The sequence below is a fragment of the Hyperolius riggenbachi genome, chromosome 12 (genome assembly GCF_040937935.1).
Source record: "Hyperolius riggenbachi isolate aHypRig1 chromosome 12, aHypRig1.pri, whole genome shotgun sequence".
In the NCBI taxonomy this organism is placed as follows: domain Eukaryota; kingdom Metazoa; phylum Chordata; class Amphibia; order Anura; family Hyperoliidae; genus Hyperolius; species Hyperolius riggenbachi.
Window position 1 is genome coordinate 236,076,403 of NC_090657.1, and position 21,401 is coordinate 236,097,803.

The window sequence follows — 21,401 nt, forward strand, 5'->3', positions numbered from 1 at the left end:
ACCGCACTACAGAGCACCGATCAACACAACCACACTACAGAGCACAGATCAACAAAACCCCACTACAGAGCACAGATCAACACTACCCCACTACAGAGCACCGATCAACACAACCCCACTACAGAGCACCGATCAACACAACCGCACTACAGAGCACCGATCAACACAACCGCACTACAGAGAAACCGATCAACACAACCCCACTACAGAGCACCGATCAACACAACCGCGCTACAGAGCACTGATCAACACAACCCCACTACAGAGCACAGACCAACACTACCCCACTACAGAGCACCGATCAACACAACCCCACTACAGAGCACCGATCAACACTACCCCACTACAGAGCACCGATCAACACAACCCCACTACAGAGCACCGATCAACACAACCGCACTACAGAGCACCGATCAACACAACCGCACTACAGAGAAACCGATCAACACAACCCCACTACAGAGCACCGATCAACACAACCGCGCTACAGAGCACAGATCAACACAACCGCACTACAGAGCACAGATCAACACAACCACACTACAGAGCACCGATCAACACAACCGCACTACAGAGCACCGATCAACACAACTGCACTACAGAGCACCGATCAACACAACCCCACTACAGAGCACCGATCAACACAACCCCACTACAGAGCACAGATCAACAAAACCCCACTACAGAGCACCGATCAACACAACCCCACTACAGAGCACCGATCAACACAACCGCACTACAGAGCACTGATCAACACAACCGCACTACAGAGCACAGATCAACACAGCCCCACTACAGAGCACAGATCAACACAACTGCACTACAGAGCACCGATCAACACAACCCCACTACAGAGCACAGATCAACACAACCTGACTACAGAGCACCGATCAACAAAACCCCACTACAGAGCACCGATCAACAAAACCCCACTACAGAGCACAGATCAACAAAACCGCACTACAGAACACCGATCAACACAACCTCACTACAGAGCACCGATCAACACAACCCCACTACAGAGCAGAGATCAACACAACCCCACTACAGAGCAGAGATCAACACAACCCCACTACAGAGCAGAGATGAACAAAACCGCACTACAGAGCACCGATCAACACAACCCCACTACAGAGCACCGATCAACACAACCGCACTACAGAGCACCGATCAACACAACCCCACTACAGAGCACCGATCAACACAGCCCCACTACAGAGCACAGATCAATACAACTCCACTACAGAGCACAGATCAACACAACCTGACTACAGAGCACCGATCAACAAAACCCCACTACAGAGCACCGATCAACAAAACCCCACTACAGAGCAGAGATCAACACAACCCCACTACAGAGCAGAGATCAACACAACCCCACTACAGAGCAGAGATGAACAAAACCGCACTACAGAGCACCGATCAACACAACCCCACTACAGAGCACCGATCAACACAACCGCACTACAGAGCACCGATCAACACAACCCCACTACAGAGCACCGATCAACACAGCCCCACTACAGAGCACAGATCAATACAACTCCACTACAGAGCACAGATCAACACAACCCGACTACAGAGCACAGATCAACACAACCCCACTACAGAGCACAGATCAACACAACCCCACTACAGAGCACCGATCAACAAAACTGCACTACAGAGCACAGATCAACACAACCCCACTACAGAGCAGAGATCAACACAACCCCACTACAGAGCAGAGATCAACACAACCCCACTACAGAGCAGAGATGAACAAAACCGCACTACAGTGCACAGATCAACAAAACCCCACTACAGAGCGCAGATCAACACAACCCCACTACAGAGCAGAGATGAACAAAACCGCACTACAGAGCACCGATCGACAAAACCCCACTACAGAGCGCAGATCAACACAACCCGACTACAGAGCACCGATCAACACAACCCCACTACAGAGCGCAGATCAACACAACCCCACTACAGAGCACCGATCAACACAACCCCACTACAGAGCGCAGATCAACACAACCCCACTACAGAGCACCGCTCAACACAACCCCACTACAGAGCACAGATCAACACAACCCCACTACAGAGCAGAGATCAACACAACCCCACTACAGAGCAGAGATGAACAAAACCGCACTACAGTGCACAGATCAACAAAACCCCACTACAGAGCGCAGATCAACACAACCCGACTACAGAGCACAGATCAACAAAACGTCACTACAGACAACCCGACTACAGAGCACTGATCAACAAAACCGCACTACAGAGAGCAGAACAACAAAACCCCACTACAGAGCACCGATCAACACAACCCCACTACAGAGCACCGATCAACACAACCCCACTACAGAGCACTGATCAACACAACCCCACTACAGAGCAGAGACCAACAAAACCCCACTACAGAGCACCGATCAACAAACCGCACTACAGAGCACAGATCAACAAAACCCCACTACAGAGCACCGATCAACACAACCCCACTACAGAGCACAGATCAACACAACCCCACTACAGAGCACTGATCAACACAACCGCACTACAGAGCACCGATCAACACAACCGCACTACAGAGCACCGATCAACAAAACCCCACTACAGAGCACAGATCAACACTACCCCACTACAGAGCACCGATCAACACAACCCCACTACAGAGCACCGATCAACACAACCGCACTACAGAGCACAGATCAACACAACCGCACTACAGAGCACCGATCAACACAACCCCACTACAGAGCACCGATCAACACAACCCCACTACAGAGCACCGATCAACACAACCCCACTACAGAGCACCGATCAACACAACCACACTACAGAGCACCGATCAACAAAACCCCACTACAGAGCACAGATCAACACAGCCCCACTACAGAGCACCGATCAACACAACCCCACTACAGAGCACAGATCAACACAACCCCACTACAGAGCACCGATCAACACAACCCCACTACAGAGCACCGATCAACACAACCGCACTACAGAGCACAGATCAACACAGCCCCACTACAGAGCACAGATCAACACAACCCCACTACAGAGCACAGATCAACACAACTCCACTACAGAGCACAGATCAACAAATCCCCACTACAGAGCACAGATCAACACAACCCCACTACAGAGCAGAGACCAACAAAACCTCACTATAGAGCACCGATCAACAAACCGCACTACAGAGCACAGATCAACAAAACCCCACTACAGAGCACCGATCAACACAACCCCACTACAGAGCACAGATCAACACAACCCCACTACAGAGCACAGATCAACACAACCCCACTACAGAGCACAGATCAACACAACCCCACTACAGAGCACAGATCAACACAACCCCACTACAGAGCACAGATCAACACAACCCCACTACAGAGCACCGATCAACACAACCCCACTACAGAGCACTGATCAACACAACCCCACTACAGAGCACAGATCAACACAACCCCACTACAGAGCAGAGATCAACAAACCGCACTACAGAGCACAGATCAACACAACCACACTACAGAGCACAGATCAACACAACTCCACTACAGAGCACCGATCAACACAACCGCACTACAGAGCACCGATCAACACAACCCCACTACAGAGCACAGATCAACACAACTCCACTACAGAGCACCGATCAACACAACCGCACTACAGAGCACAGATCAACAAACCGCACTACAGAGAGCAGAACAACACAACCCCACTACAGAGCACCGATCAACACAACCCCACTACAGAGCACAGATCAACACAACCCCACTACAGAGCACAGATCAACACAACCACACTACAGAGCACAGATCAACACAACCCCACTACAGAGCACCGATCAACAAAACCCCACTACAGAGCACAGATCAACACAACCGCACTACAGAGCACCGATCAACAAAACCCCACTACAGAGCACAGATCAACACAACCACACTACAGAGCACAGATCAACACAACCACACTACAGAGCACCGATCAACACAACCGCACTACAGAGCACCGATCAACACAACCCCACTACAGAGCACCGATCAACACAACCGCACTACAGAGCACCGATCAACACAACCGCACTACAGAGCACCGATCAACACAACCCCACTACAGAGCACCGATCAACACAACCGCACTACAGAGCACAGATCAACACAACCCCACTACAGAGAACAGATCAACACAACCGCACTACAGAGCACAGATCAACACAACCGCACTACAGAGCACCGATCAACACAACCGCACTACAGAGCACCGATCAACACAACCCCACTACAGAGCACCGATCAACACAACTCCACTACAGAGCACCGATCAACACAACTCCACTACAGAGCACCGATCAACACAACCGCACTACAGAGCACCGATCAACAAAACCCCACTACAGAGCACAGATCAACACAACCCCACTACAGAGCACCGATCAACACAACCCCACTACAGAGCACAGATCAACACAGCCCCACTACAGAGCACCGATCAACACAACCCCACTACAGAGCACAGATCAACACAGCCCCACTACAGAGCACCGATCAACACAACCCCACTACAGAGCACAGATCAACACAACCCCACTACAGAGCACCGATCAACACAACCCCACTACAGAGCACCGATCAACACAACCGCACTACAGAGCACAGATCAACACAGCCCCACTACAGAGCACAGATCAACAAATCCCCACTACAGAGCACAGATCAACACAACTCCACTACAGAGCACAGATCAACAAATCCCCACTACAGAGCACAGATCAACACAACCCCACTACAGAGCAGAGACCAACAAAACCTCACTACAGAGCACCGATCAACAAACCGCACTACAGAGCACAGATCAACAAAACCCCACTACAGAGCACCGATCAACACAACCCCACTACAGAGCACAGATCAACACAACCCCACTACAGAGCACAGATCAACAAACCGCACTACAGAGAGCAGAACAACACAACCCCACTACAGAGCACCGATCAACACAACCCCACTACAGAGCACTGATCAACACAACCCCACTACAGAGCACAGATCAACACAACCCCACTACAGAGCACAGATCAACACAACCCCACTACAGAGCAGAGATCAACAAACCGCACTACAGAGCAAAGATCAACACAACCACACTACAGAGCACAGATCAACACAACTCCACTACAGAGCACCGATCAACACAACCGCACTACAGAGCACCGATCAACACAACCGCACTACAGAGAGCAGAACAACACAACCCCACTACAGAGCACAGATCAACACAACTCCACTACAGAGCACCGATCAACACAACCGCACTACAGAGCACAGATCAACAAACCGCACTACAGAGAGCAGAACAACACAACCACACTACAGAGCACAGATCAACACAACCACACTACAGAGCACCGATCAACACAACCGCACTACAGAGCACCGATCAACACAACCCCACTACAGAGCACCGATCAACACAACCGCACTACAGAGCACCGATCAACACAACCGCACTACAGAGCACCGATCAACACAACCCCACTACAGAGCACCGATCAACACAACAGCACTACAGAGCACAGATCAACACAACCCCACTACAGAGCACAGATCAACACAACCGCACTACAGAGCACAGATCAACACAACCGCACTACAGAGCACCGATCAACACAACCGCACTACAGAGCACCGATCAACACAACCCCACTACAGAGCACCGATCAACACAACCCCACTACAGAGCACCGATCAACACAACTCCACTACAGAGCACCGATCAACACAACCGCACTACAGAGCACCGATCAACACAACCCCACTACAGAGCACAGATCAACACAACCCCACTACAGAGCACCGATCAACACAACCCCACTACAGAGCACAGATCAACACAACCCCACTACAGAGCACAGATCAACACAACCCCACTACAGAGCACAGATCAACACAACCCCACTACAGAGCACCATTCAACACAACCCCACTACAGAGCACAGATCAACACAACCCCACTACAGAGCACAGATCAACACAACCCCACTACAGAGCACAGATCAACACAACTCCACTACAGAGCACAGATCAACAAATCCCCACTACAGAGCACAGATCAACACAACCCCACTACAGAGCAGAGATCAACACAACCCCACTACAGAGCACTGATCAACACAACTGCACTACAGAGCACCGATCAACACAACCGCACTACAGAGCACCGAACAAAACCCCACTACAGAGCACAGATCAACACAACCACACTACAGAGCACAGATCAACACAACCGCACTACAGAGCACCGATCAACACAACCGCACTACAGAGCACCGATCAACACAACCCCACTACAGAGCACCGATCAACACAACCCCACTACAGAGCACAGATCAACACAACCACACTACAGAGCACCGATCAACACAACCGCACTACAGAGCACCGATCAACACAACCCCACTACAGAGCACCGATCAACACAACCCCACTACAGAGCACAGATCAACACAACCCCACTACAGAGCACAGATCAACACAACCCCACTACAGAGCACCATTCAACACAACCCCACTACAGAGCACAGATCAACACAACCCCACTACAGAGCACAGATCAACACAACTCCACTACAGAGCACAGATCAACAAATCCCCACTACAGAGCACAGATCAACACAACCCCACTACAGAGCACAGATCAACACAACCCCACTACAGAGCAGAGATCAACACAACCCCACTACAGAGCACAGATCAACACAACCCCACTACAGAGCAGAGATCAACACAACCGCACTACACAGAAACCGATCAACACAACCCCACTACAGAGCACCGATCAACACAACCCCACTACAGAGCACAGATCAACACAACCCCACTACAGAGCACAGATCAACACAACCGCACTACAGGGCACAGATCAACACAACCCCACTACAGAGCACCGATCAACACTACCCCACTACAGAGCACAGATCAACACAACCCCACTACAGAGCACAGATCAACACAACCCCACTACAGAGCACAGATCAACACAACCCCACTACAGAGCACCGATCTACACAACCCCACTACAGAGCACAGATCAACACAACCCCACTACAGAGCACCGATCAACACAACCGCACTACAGAGCACAGATCAACACAACCCCACTACAGAGCACAGATCAACACAACCCCACTACAGAGCACTGATCAACACAACCCCACTACAGAGCACTGATCAACACAACCCCACTACAGAGCACAGATCAACACAACCCCACTACAGAGCACAGATCAACACAACCCCACTACAGAGCAGAGATCAACACAACCCCCCTACAGAGCACAGATCAACAAAACCCCACTACAAAGGATCGATCAACACAACCGCACTACAGAGCACAGATCAACACAACCCCACTACAGAGCACCGATCAACACAACCCCACTACAGAGCACAGATCAACACTACCCCACTACAGAGCACAGATCAACACAACCCCACTACAGAGCACCGATCAACACAACCTCACTACAGAGCACAGATCAACACAACCCCACTACAGAGCACCGATCAACACAACCCCACTACAGAGCACAGATCAACACTACCCCACTACAGAGCACAGATCAACACTACCCCACTACAGAGCACAGATCAACAAAACCGCACTACAAAGCACCGGTTAACTAAACCTCACGATTTTATGCTGCCTCCTGGCAGTGCAGCACCCATATTGATCTGACTTTTGCACAAACTAGGCACATGGTGGAGCGCTTCGCATGTCGGATCCAATCACTGCAAACATTTCCTACATCAGCTGATCTCAGTCACCGCATAAATTCCTTTACTCAGGGTTCCTTGGTACATAAATCCCATAACATTATAGGCTAGCCACAGACGCTGGTCTCTTGAAAAGCTACAGGTCCTCTTCAGAAGCTGGTTCTGTAGTGTCGGCATGTGAGGCCAACCACCTTCCCCTCCCCCCCACAACAGAGGACAAGCTGGGGGTCTCTCTGCCCACTCCGCTTTGAAAGCAGATGGAAAAGCTTTTTAACCAAAATTCACCATGACTTTCCTATTGTGCCCATCCATCTGGGCGAGCATTTCAGATTTATTACCTGCCGCCGTCCCGCAATCTGCATAAACAGCCCTCATCCACCATGGAATACCCCCACCGGACAAGGAAAACCTTCTTCATAACTAGAGGAGCAACAACTACTCCCAGCATGCTCTGTCACAGGTCATGTCCACCTATGGCCAGACCCCAATAACATTTATTTGCAAGTAGCTGCCAACATACCTATCCTACAGACGCCCTCCCCCCCATCACACTACTTTACAAACACCCCCCCCCCCTACCCACACACACACCTATCATATAGGCCACTCCCCCAATAAACCTACTCCTCCAGCAGCCCCCTCCACATATCTATCCCTAAAGGCATGGCACCCCGCACAACCCTAATCCACGAGCACCCCCCCACACACACACAGCACCAATAGGCAGCCCCCCGCCCCAATAACACTACTCCACAAGCAGCCCCGTCCACATATCTATCCTGAAGGCATGGCACCCCCCCCCCCCCCCCATAGCACTCACTATTCCACAAGCACCCCTCCTTCCCCCCTCCCTCCCCCCCCCCACACACCTTTCCGATAGGCAGCCCCCCTCACAATAACACTACTCCACAAGCAGACACAACCACGCTCCCCCTGCTTTCTGCCTGGAGCGGACAGACAGAGCCGTGACATTTAGAAGCAGGGGACTTATGATGGGACAAGCTACACAGCATGTCACAAGCAGAAGTAGAAGAGGCTTTCCTATATATTACCACCCCCCTCCTTCCCCACTACAATCTACAGTCAGGGAAAGGTGACCCGACACAAATAGAGATTTTTGCAGGAAAAGCCAAACTCCTGTTATTTTCTGATTTTCAGTCAGCAGAAGTGACCGGAGGCTAAATTACAGTTTAAACACCTTTGACCCGATTCAGCTTCTGAGCACACAATGGGAATTCAGGAATGAGTCTGCCGACACTCGTAGATGCAGAACACACAGAGCCAGCGTCTCTATCCCTCACAATTCTATTTACCTCCAAATCCCGAAGGGTGGGAGGATTTCCACAATAACCTCAAATCCTCCATCAGGCCAGGCAGTCTGAGGAGCACTGAGAGAGCAATGTACCTGGAGCCTCTGTCACTGCTCAGAGAGCTTCTACCACCACCGAGACCACAATGTTCAACACCACCACAGAAGACCACTGTGCTCTCACCACAGAGACCACAGTGCCCTCACCATCACAGGAGACCACTGTGCCCCACCACTGAAACCACTGTGCCCTTACAGAGACCACTGTGCCCTCACCACCACCGAGACCACTGTGCCCTCACCACCACTGAAACCACCGTGCCTTTACCGAGACCACTGTGCTCTCACCAACACTGGGACCACTGTGCCTTCACCACCACTGGGACCGTGCCCTCGCCACCACTGAGACCACTGTTCCCTCACCACCACCGAGACCACCGTGTCTCACCACTGCCAAGACCACTGTGTCTCACCATTGCCAAGACCACTGTGTCTCACCACTGCCAAGACCACGGTGTCTCACCACTGCCAAGACCTCTTTGCCACCACTAAGAGCACTGTGCCCCACCACTGAAACTACCGTGCCTTCACCACCAGAGACCACTGTGCCCTCACCATCGTGCCTCACCAGCGCGGAGAACACCGTAGCTCACCACCGCCGAGACCACTGTGCCTCACCATGGCCAAGACCCTCCTTGCCTGTGCCACCACTGAGACCACTGTGCCCTCTCCACCACTGAGCCCACTGTGCTTAGCCGGGCTCTCCTTCCAGGTGTAATAAAACCACCCGGGCCCGTGGTGAAGCTCACCTCTCCACTCCCCCAGTGTCTACTCTCTATCACCACCGGGCACCTGTACCCCGTGACCTGAGGGCATGTGCAAGGTCACGCATGTGCCGTGTTATGGGGTACAGGTGTCCGGCGACGAAGGAGAGAAGTCTCAGGAGGAGGACGCCAGCGGACAGGTGAGCTCTGCAACCACCAAACTGGCTCTTCAGGACTTATCCTTTGGTGGTGCCTGGGTGACTGTTCCTCTTCACGGTTCTCACTCTCTGGGATATGAAGGTGCTTGTAGCAGGTCTGTGTTCCACTGATGATATGTTTTTTTCCTTTGGGACAGTTTCCTTTGGGCCAGTGGAGCACTTTAAATGTATGCACACGTGACAGCCAGGAATCTAAGCATGGCATGTCCGAGGCAATAACCACAAGTGAAGCATGCATGCTGTGGATGGTAGCACGGCACAAACCTGTTATACTGTGGATGGGACCTTTATTGTTTAGCTTTACAAAAATAAATAACACCTGGAGAAAGGATGCAGTGTTTATTCTTTCCTATGATTCCAAACACCCTGCTGTAACCAGACCAGAAAGGGAAGGTACAGGAAGACATTACAACTCCATTGTGCACAGACAGTCCCTATAGCTTAGCCAGGAGGCGAGGTATATTCCCTCTGAAAGTCACACAGACAGTGAGAACTCTCTCTATAAAACTGAAATGCCAGTTCTGTGCCGGAGCCTTCAGTTCTTGTTAGATAAAACACCCACGAGGCACGTGGGGAAACAGCTGCGGGGACTGGAGCGCCATGCTCCTGCTCTGGATGAGTAATGATGACATGGCCCTCGTTCACACCTTGTGGGCTCCCCAGCAGGAAACCTAAACTAGCTGTCCACAAGCTAGATGACAGATTGATTAGCCATTAGAGAAGATAGCCTGAACAATAACAATGCTTGGGGTGCAGAAGCCCAGTGCAGACACACAGGGGAACCGACCCTTCATGACCCTTTTCCAATATGGCTGCCCAACCGCCAAGTGATAACAGGGAGACTTCTGCAGCTACTCTAAGTATATAAACTCTGTCTGAGATGTGCTCACCAAAGCTAGGTTCCGTCATGATATACCCGATGTAATAAAATAATCAGATTCATTCTTCCCACCCAAAGCACCCATCTGTTGCAAGAAAACCCTGAGAAAATCTCCCGGAAAATCCCTGTCTTCTGATTATGTTCACTTTACTATGTTTAAAAACCTTCAAAAAGCCCACAATGTTTAGATGATGATATTTTCGTGACTAGCTGTGATGCGGGGTGACGGGCGTCTCTTGCAGTCGATGGTCAGGGCGGTTTTCTTTCTCTGCTGTCCTTCCCGATTGCAGAAGTCAAATCATTTTTATCAACAAGAACAAAAGCAAAAACCTGAGACGTCAAGAAAAATGTTATACTTACCCGAGGCTTCCTTTCAGCCGCAATCAGCCCTGGTAACTGGCTCAGCCGTGCCAATCAGCATACGCAGAAGACCCCGACCGAAGCGACTGAGCAAGATTACCGGAACGATCGCCGGAGAACGGAGGCACTCGCTAGGACGGTGAGGGGCTCAGCGGTGCTTATGGGGCTGGAGGAAGTCTTGGGCAAGTAGCATTAATCTCCTCCCCCAGGACTTGACACCGATCGGCGTTAGGTGGTCCTGGGGGAGCCACCTTCCTGACGCCTATCAATGTTTAAAAAAAAAAAAAAAAGAAAGAAAGGAAGAGGAGGAGCTCTGTACAGTAACAACAGATCTGACGAAACACATTATTACATCACCAGCACACTTTTTGTGGGGAACCCAGGGTCCATTTCCACCTGATCCGCTCAACTCCGATGGCCGCGGTAGTTTGAGGCTGCACCCACCCGGGAAGGATTGAAGGGCTATATGCCCAGCTACATGCTTTTTTTAAGCTCATCTAGTAAGTGAATCTTTTTAATTGTTACTCTACGGAGCGCTCCTCCTCTTCCATTTTTGTTTTTTTTGCCTAAGCCTCCCGCCAGCTGGGTCTGTAGGAGCAGCTAGAGTGTGACCACCACCATCCAACCATCCCCGCCGCAGCGCAAGATTTCACATCTTTGTGGCCTATCAGCGTTAGGCGGTCAAGAAGGGGTTAAGACACACCCCGCTACACCAAATTCATATGCAAAAGATGTCATTTTATCATTCAAACCACACTGGTCCTTTCCATTATCACTAGTTTTTCTTCAAATCAACACTTGAAAATGAAGTAGGATGGGAATAAAGTTTGGAGCCAATTACACATTTTTCAGTAGAACAATATATATTTACATAGATCTGTACATGAGACCAGAAAGAGGGACAACTGAGGGAGAAAGAGGGACGGAGGGATTCAGTTCCCAAGGAGGGACTGTCCCTCCAAAACTACCAGATAGTGACATCACAACACTTAACCTTTCTATACCTTCTTGGAGGGCTTCCTTGAATGACAGCCCCCCCCCCCCCATGCCTGAGGTCTCAGTCCCTCCTCCTGACACATGCAGCATTTCACCTATACATACCGGTAATGTTCCACAGGCGGACCCCACACCCTGCTCATTAATACTGCTTTATATTTACCCCATGTGTCCGCCGGTGAGGTTTATGTTGTGTTGATTGTTCATTATTATTTGATAGAATTGATGGTATCTTTACTATTGTAACAAGTCCACTCTGTGTGGCAACTTTACAGATTCCTAGCTGCACGCTGTTCAATCCTCAATAAAACAGATCATGAAACTAGAGTCTATGTTCATGCCACAAATCTGCGTGATCTCCTCGGATGTTAGAAAATGCCTGTACAGGAGTGCATTCTCCTCTCTCCCCCTCCCAACTGACTGCTGATATTCCTGTCGTTGAGGAAACATCTGACGGTGCCTTCCTCTGACCTGATTTTTCCAAAGGTGCAAAGGCAGAACTGTTGTCACACAGGAAGAGGGGGTGGGGAAATTGCCCTCAAACAGCACTAAGAGTGGCAAAATGTCAGAATATAAAGAAAACCAAGTCAGATATCAAAATATTATTGGATGCCAGCCTGGTAAATGAAAAGCAGTATTTTATTTATGTAACAGATACAGTTTAAAAGCATACCTGAAGTGAGAGGGATATGGAGGCTGTTAAACAATACCAGTTGCCTGGCAGTCCTGCTGATCAATTTGGCTGCAGTAGTGTCTGAATCGCGCACCTGAAACAAGCATGCAGCTAATCCAGTCTGACTTCAGTCAGAGCACCTGATCTGCTGCATGCTTGTCCTGGGGCTAAGGCTAAAAGTAATAAGAGGCAAAGGATCAGCAGGACAGCCAGACAATGGGCTCTAGTCACAAAACTTCTTATAAATGACTAATATATCACCTAATTGATAAACATAACCTTTCAGCACATTTACAAGCAAAGTAATCACTCAAAGTAAGCTGTTTCTGATTAACTTCAGTTCAGTATTATATTTTTGCTCTACATAGATGAGGTGAAAACAGGCAAACAGGTGAAAAAGCTTTGTGAATCCAAATATGTGTATAGCCCAATCTACACGATACGATTCTTTGTACGATTCGATTACGATTCTATTTACAATCCAATTAAATCCGACATGTCCGATCGGGATTTGATTCAATTCGATTTGCCATTGCAAAACAATGGCAAACTAAATCGAATCCTGATCGGACATGTCGGATTTAATCGGATCGTAAATAGAATCGTAATCGAACCGTACAAAGAATCGTATCGTGTAGATTGGGCTTATTGTTTACAAGGAAATAAATCTGTCAGCTGCCCTCTCACGTCAGGTGTGTATTAAAGCAGAACTCTACATCAGTAATATCTCTTATACAGTATGTTACAGGGAAGTATTTTCACAAATGTGGCAAGAATTTCACAAAAGGTGAAATAATGTCAGAGTGTAACGTCTTATTCCCCAGCAGGTCTGAGCGTCCTGACGTGTGACGCAGACAGGAAGAAGCAGCTCAATAATCAGGATCAGGACAGCACCGCAGTGATCAGCAGATACGGCAGACATGGAGCTGTCATCTCAGCAGTAAATCTGCACATCTGGAGGGGGACAGGGACAGGTGTTCTGAGCTGACATTCAGCAAGCAGAGACATAGCGCAGCACAAATTCACATTACAAGCTGTGAGGTGACACCAGCGACATGATGAGATTTCTAATAAACACGCCGCTGCTGAGTGTTTGTAATTAACAGGAGGAGAAGTGGTGGCGGCGCAGCTGGAGCGTTCAGCGTGTCCGCAGAATGTCGCCTGAGGGTGTCAGGAATATTCACCCATTTCCTCCTCCTCCAGAAGCGGGGGAAGCCCAACCAACGGGAACAAACAGCCGCGGGGAAGGCCAAAGCAAGCGCGCTCCTTACAAGCGATCCGCTGCACGGCGGCGAGAAGATGGATGGAGATAATCGCTTCACTCACCCCTCTGATTCCCTGATATTAATGTGTCATTGTTCATGCCAGTATCCAGAGCCAGGTGCTGTACAGGATCATACACCGCTGCTACAACACAAAACACACGGCGCTCAGTCACTGATACACCGCAATGAGCAGCGGGTAAAACAAAGAGGCCCTGTGGTGACATGTAGTACAATGCAGCACATTATTCAGTATACCCACTTTTATAATAATTATTTCAGCAGCAGAAACACTTCACATATCCATATAATGCTTTATATTGTTATGTAACGCCGCCCTCCCAGTGCTGCTTATGGTGTGTACACACTTGAAAGATAAATGAAAGATATCCGACTAATTTTACCCCCTTCCATGTAGTATGAGAGCCACACCTACACAGTCTATTCTATGGAGCTGATCTCCCCATCAGACAGAGATCTTACCCCCTTCCATGTAGTATGAGAGCCACACCTACACAGTCTATTCTATGGAGCTGCACTCCCCATCAGACAGAAATCTTACCCCCTTCATGTAGTATGAGAGCCACACCTACACAGTCTATTCTATGGAGCTGCACTCCCCATCAGACAGAAATCTTACCCCCTTCCATGTAGTATGAGAGCCACACCTACACAGTCTATTCTATGGAGCTGCACTCCCCATCAGACAGAAATCTTACCCCCTTCCATGTAGTATGAGAGCCACACCTACACAGTCTATTCTATGGAGCTGCACTCCCCATCAGACAGAAATCTTACCCCCTTCCATGTAATATGAGAGCCACACCTACACAGTCTATTCTATGGAGCTGCACTCCCCGTCAGACAGAAATCTTACCCCCTTCCATGTAGTATGAGAGCCACACCTACACAGTCTATTCTATGGAGCTGCGCTCCCCATCAGACAGAAATCTTACCCCCTTCTATGTAGTATGAGAGCCACACCTACACAGTCTATTCTATGGAGCTGAACTCCCCATCAGACAGAAATCTTTGCAAGATGCTGCACACAAAGATGCTGTACACATTCAACAGACCAGTATCTGCAAAAGATCTGTTCCTGCAAATTGCATTCATAGTCTATGATATGTGCAGATCCTCATACACACCTTGTTTAACTGGCATTCATCTGCAGATCAGACAATCATCTGCAGACCTGAAAATCCATCCTGGTGGATCTGATCTGCAGATGAATGTCTGTTAAACAAGGTGTGTATGATGATCTGCAGATCTCATAGACTATGAATGCATTCTGGAGGAATGGATCTTTTGCAGATACTGATCTTTTGTGTCTGTACAGCATCTGTGTGCAGCATCTTGCACAGATTTTTATCTGATGGGGAGTTCAGCTCAATAGAATAGACTGTGTAGGTATGGCTCTCATACTACATGGAAGGGGGTAAAATTGGTCTGATATCTTTCAAGTGTGTACACACCATTAGCCTAGGCTGCTTAGTTATGCAGAATTCACCCTCCAAGGGCATTCTGGGAGACCAGAGATCTTTTCTACTGGCGTTAGAACGCTCAGTAAACCAACATTCCGCGGTGATGCACCTGCCAGGGCTAAAGATGCTGCATCTGTGATACATTTTTAGACAGTAAATCAGGGTGAGGAAAGATGTTATGACAATGGCCAAACACTGAATGAAAACTCTTAAAAATAAAAAAATAAGCAATTTTATTCACTATTACATGCCAGACGTCACAGGAGAGAGGGGAAGCAAGAGTCAAGATGGAAGAAGGGGAGTGGGGGGGGGGGGGGGGGGGAATGGGAATGGGAATCCAGGGATCAACATGCTAAACTCTAATTGGATGGAATGGTCACAATTTGGTAAATCTACTAACCAATGTCAGCACAGATAAGAGACAGCAGACTACTCTTGAAGGTTACTTAAGGCGTTCCAGACTTGAAGGTTACATACCACGTACCACGCCTCTGCACTGGTGTCATACACACAGAGGCGCGTGGCAGCTGCACTGACCAGTACTAGTTTTTGCTCTTGTTATTGCCTGATGAAGCAGGTTTGTTCCTGCGAAATGCGTTGCATTGTGGACTGTATAAATACATTTCATTGCGGACTAATAAATCAACCAATTCAGTGTCTACTTACTGGGGAGGCAAGTCCACCACTCCCCCTCTTTTAAACGGTTTTATCCTGTTCTTGGCGCCTCTCTTCCATCCTTGCTACATTCGAGTCCACCCTCGGTGGAGGGGTGTTACCGCTTGTCTCCTATCTACAGAGAGCAACTTCTTAACCTGAGTGGGGTCAGGTCCTAATGCTCCCCACCCACCTATACACAGTGGTTGCCTTTGAGGTAACCCACACTTGTGAGTATAACAGCACACATTTTGTCTTTCTCCATAACCTGGTTATGCTGCATACTACACTATATTGGGCTCTCAGTGTCCCTGTTTTCCTCCTACAAGTGCTTCTCCGGAGGTCCAGCTTTTCTATTCCCCAGGCAGCGAGCAGAGAGATTGGAACAAAAGAGGCTTCCCCTGCAGCCCTTAGGCAGGTAAACCCCTTAGGTTTCTGTTTGAAGATATGGAGGAACTAGTGAGGAAATCTCCTAAGCAGGGCATGTTTAAAGTTTCTTGTAGTTCTAAGCTGTGGCAATTAAAGCGGAACTGAAGAATAAACAAAGTGTTTCACCTACATGGGGCTTCTGCTAGCCTCTTGCAGCCTTCTTGCTTTTAGCGCAGGACAAAACTGCGGCCGAGAATGCGAAGAAAGATACGCATGGCCAGGGCTGCGGAGGCGCAGTTGCCGTCGACTTACAAGCCAGCGGTAACGAAACTATCTGGTGGAGGGAGAACGGAGGAGCGTGGAGGAGCGGCGCGGGTCAGGAAGGCTGCACGGGGCTGGCAGAAGCCCCAGGTAAGGGAAACACTTTGTTTTTTTATTTTTCAGTTCCGTTTTAAATAAAATATTAAGAAAGGACTGATAGACAGATTCAGAGCGAGCAGAGGCAGCGTAACAAACCTGTCTGGGATGTCGGGATGCCTCTTACTATTGTAATGCCCTAACTGCACGGAACAGCATGTAACAGAGACAGCGCCACACTGCTCTGCTGTTACCCAACAGGTTTTTGTGAATTGAAGCACAGTATTTCAGTAAATTACCGCACTTCTACCGCACCTGTGCTGAATTAGCTAAAAAAAAAAAAAGTCAAATACCAAATGCTGTATTGTCCCCACTTTTTTCTTAATCGCGCAGCCTATGATGAATGGACGCCTGTGCAAACATTACACAGTATAACTTTGTGGTTTAATATACAGAGATAGTAAGGATGCATTGGAATAGCCTGCCCATAAATGACTGCCTCCTAAGCCTCTTAGTGGTGTAGGTACAGGGCTATGGGCCCCGGTGCAAGCTTTACAAAACGCCTCCTGAAGCCCTCTATACATGCCAAACATTTGCAGTGTCAGACAGGTGCAAGAAGAGGGAGGAGAAGAGGGAGGAGCCATTTCATAAAGGATACCCGAAGTGACATGTGACATGATGAGATAGACATGTGTATGTACAGTGCCTAGCACACTAATAACTATGCTGTGTTCCTTTTTTTTCTTTCTCTGCCTGGAAGAGTTAAATATCAGGTATGTAAGTGGCTGACTCCGTCCTGACTCAGACAGGAAGTGACTACAGTGTAACCCTCACTGATAAGAGATTCCAACTATAAAACACTTTCCTAGCAGAAAATGGCTTCTGAGAGCAGGAAAGAGATAAATAGGGTCAATAGTTCATAGATTTTAGCTCTGGCATACTTCAATGAATGTGCCATTGAGCAAAAACAATAAAACAGTAAAATCTTAAAAAGTAGATTTAAATATAAAATAAAACTGGAATATCTTGAAAAAGTCATTTTTAGGAGAAGGAGGATAGATTTATATAATTGTTTATTTCATTCGTTTATTTTCATCTTGGGTGTACTTTAAAGGGAAGGTACGAGCTATAAAAAAATGAAATCCACCAACACGGGTCTTCCTCCAGCCCCTAGCAGCTGATCTCTCCCACGCCGCAGCTCCACTCTCAGCCGCTGTCTCCCGGTGCTGAGGACGACCTCGCGAGGTTGTCCCCTACTGCGCCTGCGCAGTACACTCCGGACGTGAATTTGATTGACAGCGGTACTCACACAGGCGCAGTAGAAGACGGCCTGGCAAAGTGCCGAGAGCCAGCGGCAAAGAGTGGAGCTGCGGCGTGGGAGAGATCAGCTGCTAGGGGCTGGAGGAAGCCCCGGGTAAGTGGATTTCATTTTTTTTTTTTGTAGCTTGGATGTGGCCTTTAAGGATTACCACTATTCACAGCACATTGTACCATGCACAGGTAGGATATGGAGAACAGAGAGACACTTTAAAAGGGACTAAAAAAGAGGGAAGAGATTGAAAGCAATAACCACACACTGCAGCTAGTTTACTATCAGTACAGGCACAGAGTAACAGCTTATACTGTACATACTGGCGGTAGAAGATCAGCACACACTGCAGCTAGTTTACTATCAGTACAGGCACAGAGTAACAGCTTATACTGTACATACTGGAGGTAGCGGAGATCAGCACACACTGCAGCTAGTTTACGATTAGTACAGGCACAAAGTAACAGCTAATACTGTACACACTGGAGGCAGGAGAGATCAGCACACACTGCAGCTAGTTTACTATCAGTACAGGCACAGAGTAACAGCTTATACTGTACATACTGGCGGTAGAGGATCAGCACACACTGCAGCTAGTTTACTATTAGTACAGGCACAGAGTAAGAGCTTATACTGTACATACTGGAGGTAGCAGAGATCAGCACACACTGCAGCTAGTTTACGATTAGTACAGGCACAGAGTAACAGCTTATACTGTACATACTGGAGGCAGCAGAGATCAGCACACATTGCAGCTAGTTTACTATCAGTACAGGCACAGAGTAAGAGCTTATACTGTACATACTGGAGGAAGCAGATATCAGCACACATGGCAGTTAGTTTACTATCAGCACAGGCACATAGTAACAGCTTATACTGTACATACTGGAGGTAGCAGAGATCAGCACACACTGCAGCTAGTTTACTATCAGTACAGGCACAGAGTAACAGCTTATACTGTACATACTGGAGGAAGCAGAGATCACTGCACATGGCAACTAGTTTACTATCAGCACAGGCACGTAGTAACAGCTTATACTGTACATACTGGAGGTAGCAGAGATCAGCACACACTGCAGCTAGTTTACTAGCAGTACAGGCACAGAGTAACAGCTTATACTGTACATACTGGAGGAAGCAGAGATCACCGCACATGGCAACTAGTTTACTATCAGCACAGGCATGTAGTAACAGCTTATACTGTACATACTGGAGGTAGCAGAGATCAGCATATGCTGCAGCTAGTTTACTAGCAGTACAGGCACAGAGTAACAGCTTATACTGTACATACTGGAGGTAGCAGAGATCAGCACACACTGCAGCTAGTTTACTAGCAGTACAGGCACAGAGTAACAGCTTATACTATACATACTGGAGGAAGCAGAGATCACCACACATGGCAACTAGTTTACTATCAGCACAGAGTAACAGCTTATACCAGTGATGACTAACCTTGGCACTCCAGCTGTGACAAAACTACAAATCCCATCATGCCTCTGCCTCCCAGAGTTATGCTTAGAGCTGTCAGAGTATTGCAATGCCTCATGGGACTTGTAGTTCCACCACAGCTGGAGTGCCAAGGTCAGCCATCACTGGCTTATACTGTACATGCAGTTAGTTTACTATCACCATATACACAGTAACAGCTAAAACTGGGGATGTGGTCAATATAATCTGTGTGGAGCCAGTCTAGTGGTCGGAGAGTGGAGCCATAGCCCTGCATGTACTACTGTGTGGAAACTAATAGCAATCAAAGCCTATTCTTATATTTTAATTCTCTGAATGGCTTAATTCTCTACAGGCTTTGTGGAACGGCAGGACATACAGTTGTGGGATATTCAGCAAAATGTTACAAGGAGGATTTATTTCACCAACCATCCCCTCTGCAGATTTCATGTCAATGTTCACCATCACCCCCCCCCAGCTGGGGGCGCTCTCTCAGGACGATATCTCACCTGATCTGTCCTCGCACCAGGGGGCGGCTCTTAGTTCTGTTCATGTTTGAGTCGAAGGGCACCTCGAAGTACTGCAAGACAAAAACAATAATAATCAAAAAATAGAAGGAAGTAAAAAAACAACACTACATTTGGGCGGAGGGGGGATAATATTCCCACAATGCAACAGTCATTGCCACAAAGTTTATGAGGTCATCAGACACTGGGCTCCTGAAGGGACAGAAATAAAAGTATTTGCTGAGAATGTTTAGGGGGCACCCTGCAGTGAAACCGCTGTGACAGGAAAGGATAGGAGCACAGACATATGCAGTTTCTTATCCAGCTGGTTATTCAGTCTCATTAACCACACCTCCGTCCCTCACTCCTCCCTCCCCTCTGACAATGCATCCTGCCTTCTCTCCACTTAGACAGCATGAGTCATCAGAAGGGAGGGGATGTGAGAGATCACATGGGAGTCAGCAAGTTCAGCTGCACCGTCACTATTCAGTAGTCAATCAAAGCTGCAGAATTAGAAGAGAAGCTGTCTAAGGTAAGGAATGGCACCTGTGCTGTTATGAAACACTAAGGCTTCCAGCAGAGTCATGCTATACATCTGTACATTGTATACCCCTGCAGGCCGTACTGGGATGTATGACATCATAGCGGTACACAGCGTTCTCCCTGGGCCGGTTGTGACTGTGAAAATATTTGCACAGGGAATGTCACAGGTGTGAGCAGAGAACAATGACACACAATTGCAGAACGTTCATCCATTCAGCTGAAAGAAAAACACAAATTAGAGGAGGAATGGGTCTCTGTCATCAGGTCTGTACCGCCAGCTCGCCATGCTGCGCTGCGTCCTAATGAGGCGATATAATCCGACATGACGGAGATCAGGGGGATCAACAGGGAGAACATGCAGTCACACAAGAGGCTGGATAATAGGGGTGCTGACAGGAGAGCCATCGCCACCGCAGGGAGGGCCGAGAGGACTCAAATCCTCCACAAAGTGTACCTGTCACTACTAACCACAACCTAGATCATCTCTGCAGCCGCTTACAGG

General features: G+C 48.5%; 1 protein-coding gene across 6 annotated transcripts in view; it reads right to left on the reverse strand.

Annotated features, from left to right (window-relative positions):
* The window catches only part of COX10 (cytochrome c oxidase assembly factor heme A:farnesyltransferase COX10), a 1,230,266-nt gene that overhangs the window by 60,312 nt on the left and 1,148,553 nt on the right, over window positions 1–21,401 (reverse strand). For all 6 annotated transcript variants that reach the window (XM_068263380.1, XM_068263379.1, XM_068263381.1 and 3 more), the window contains one exon: window positions 20,360–20,430. In XM_068263380.1, the coding sequence (XP_068119481.1) occupies window positions 20,360–20,430 (71 nt within the window). The remainder of the gene's footprint in view (window positions 1–20,359; window positions 20,431–21,401) is intronic.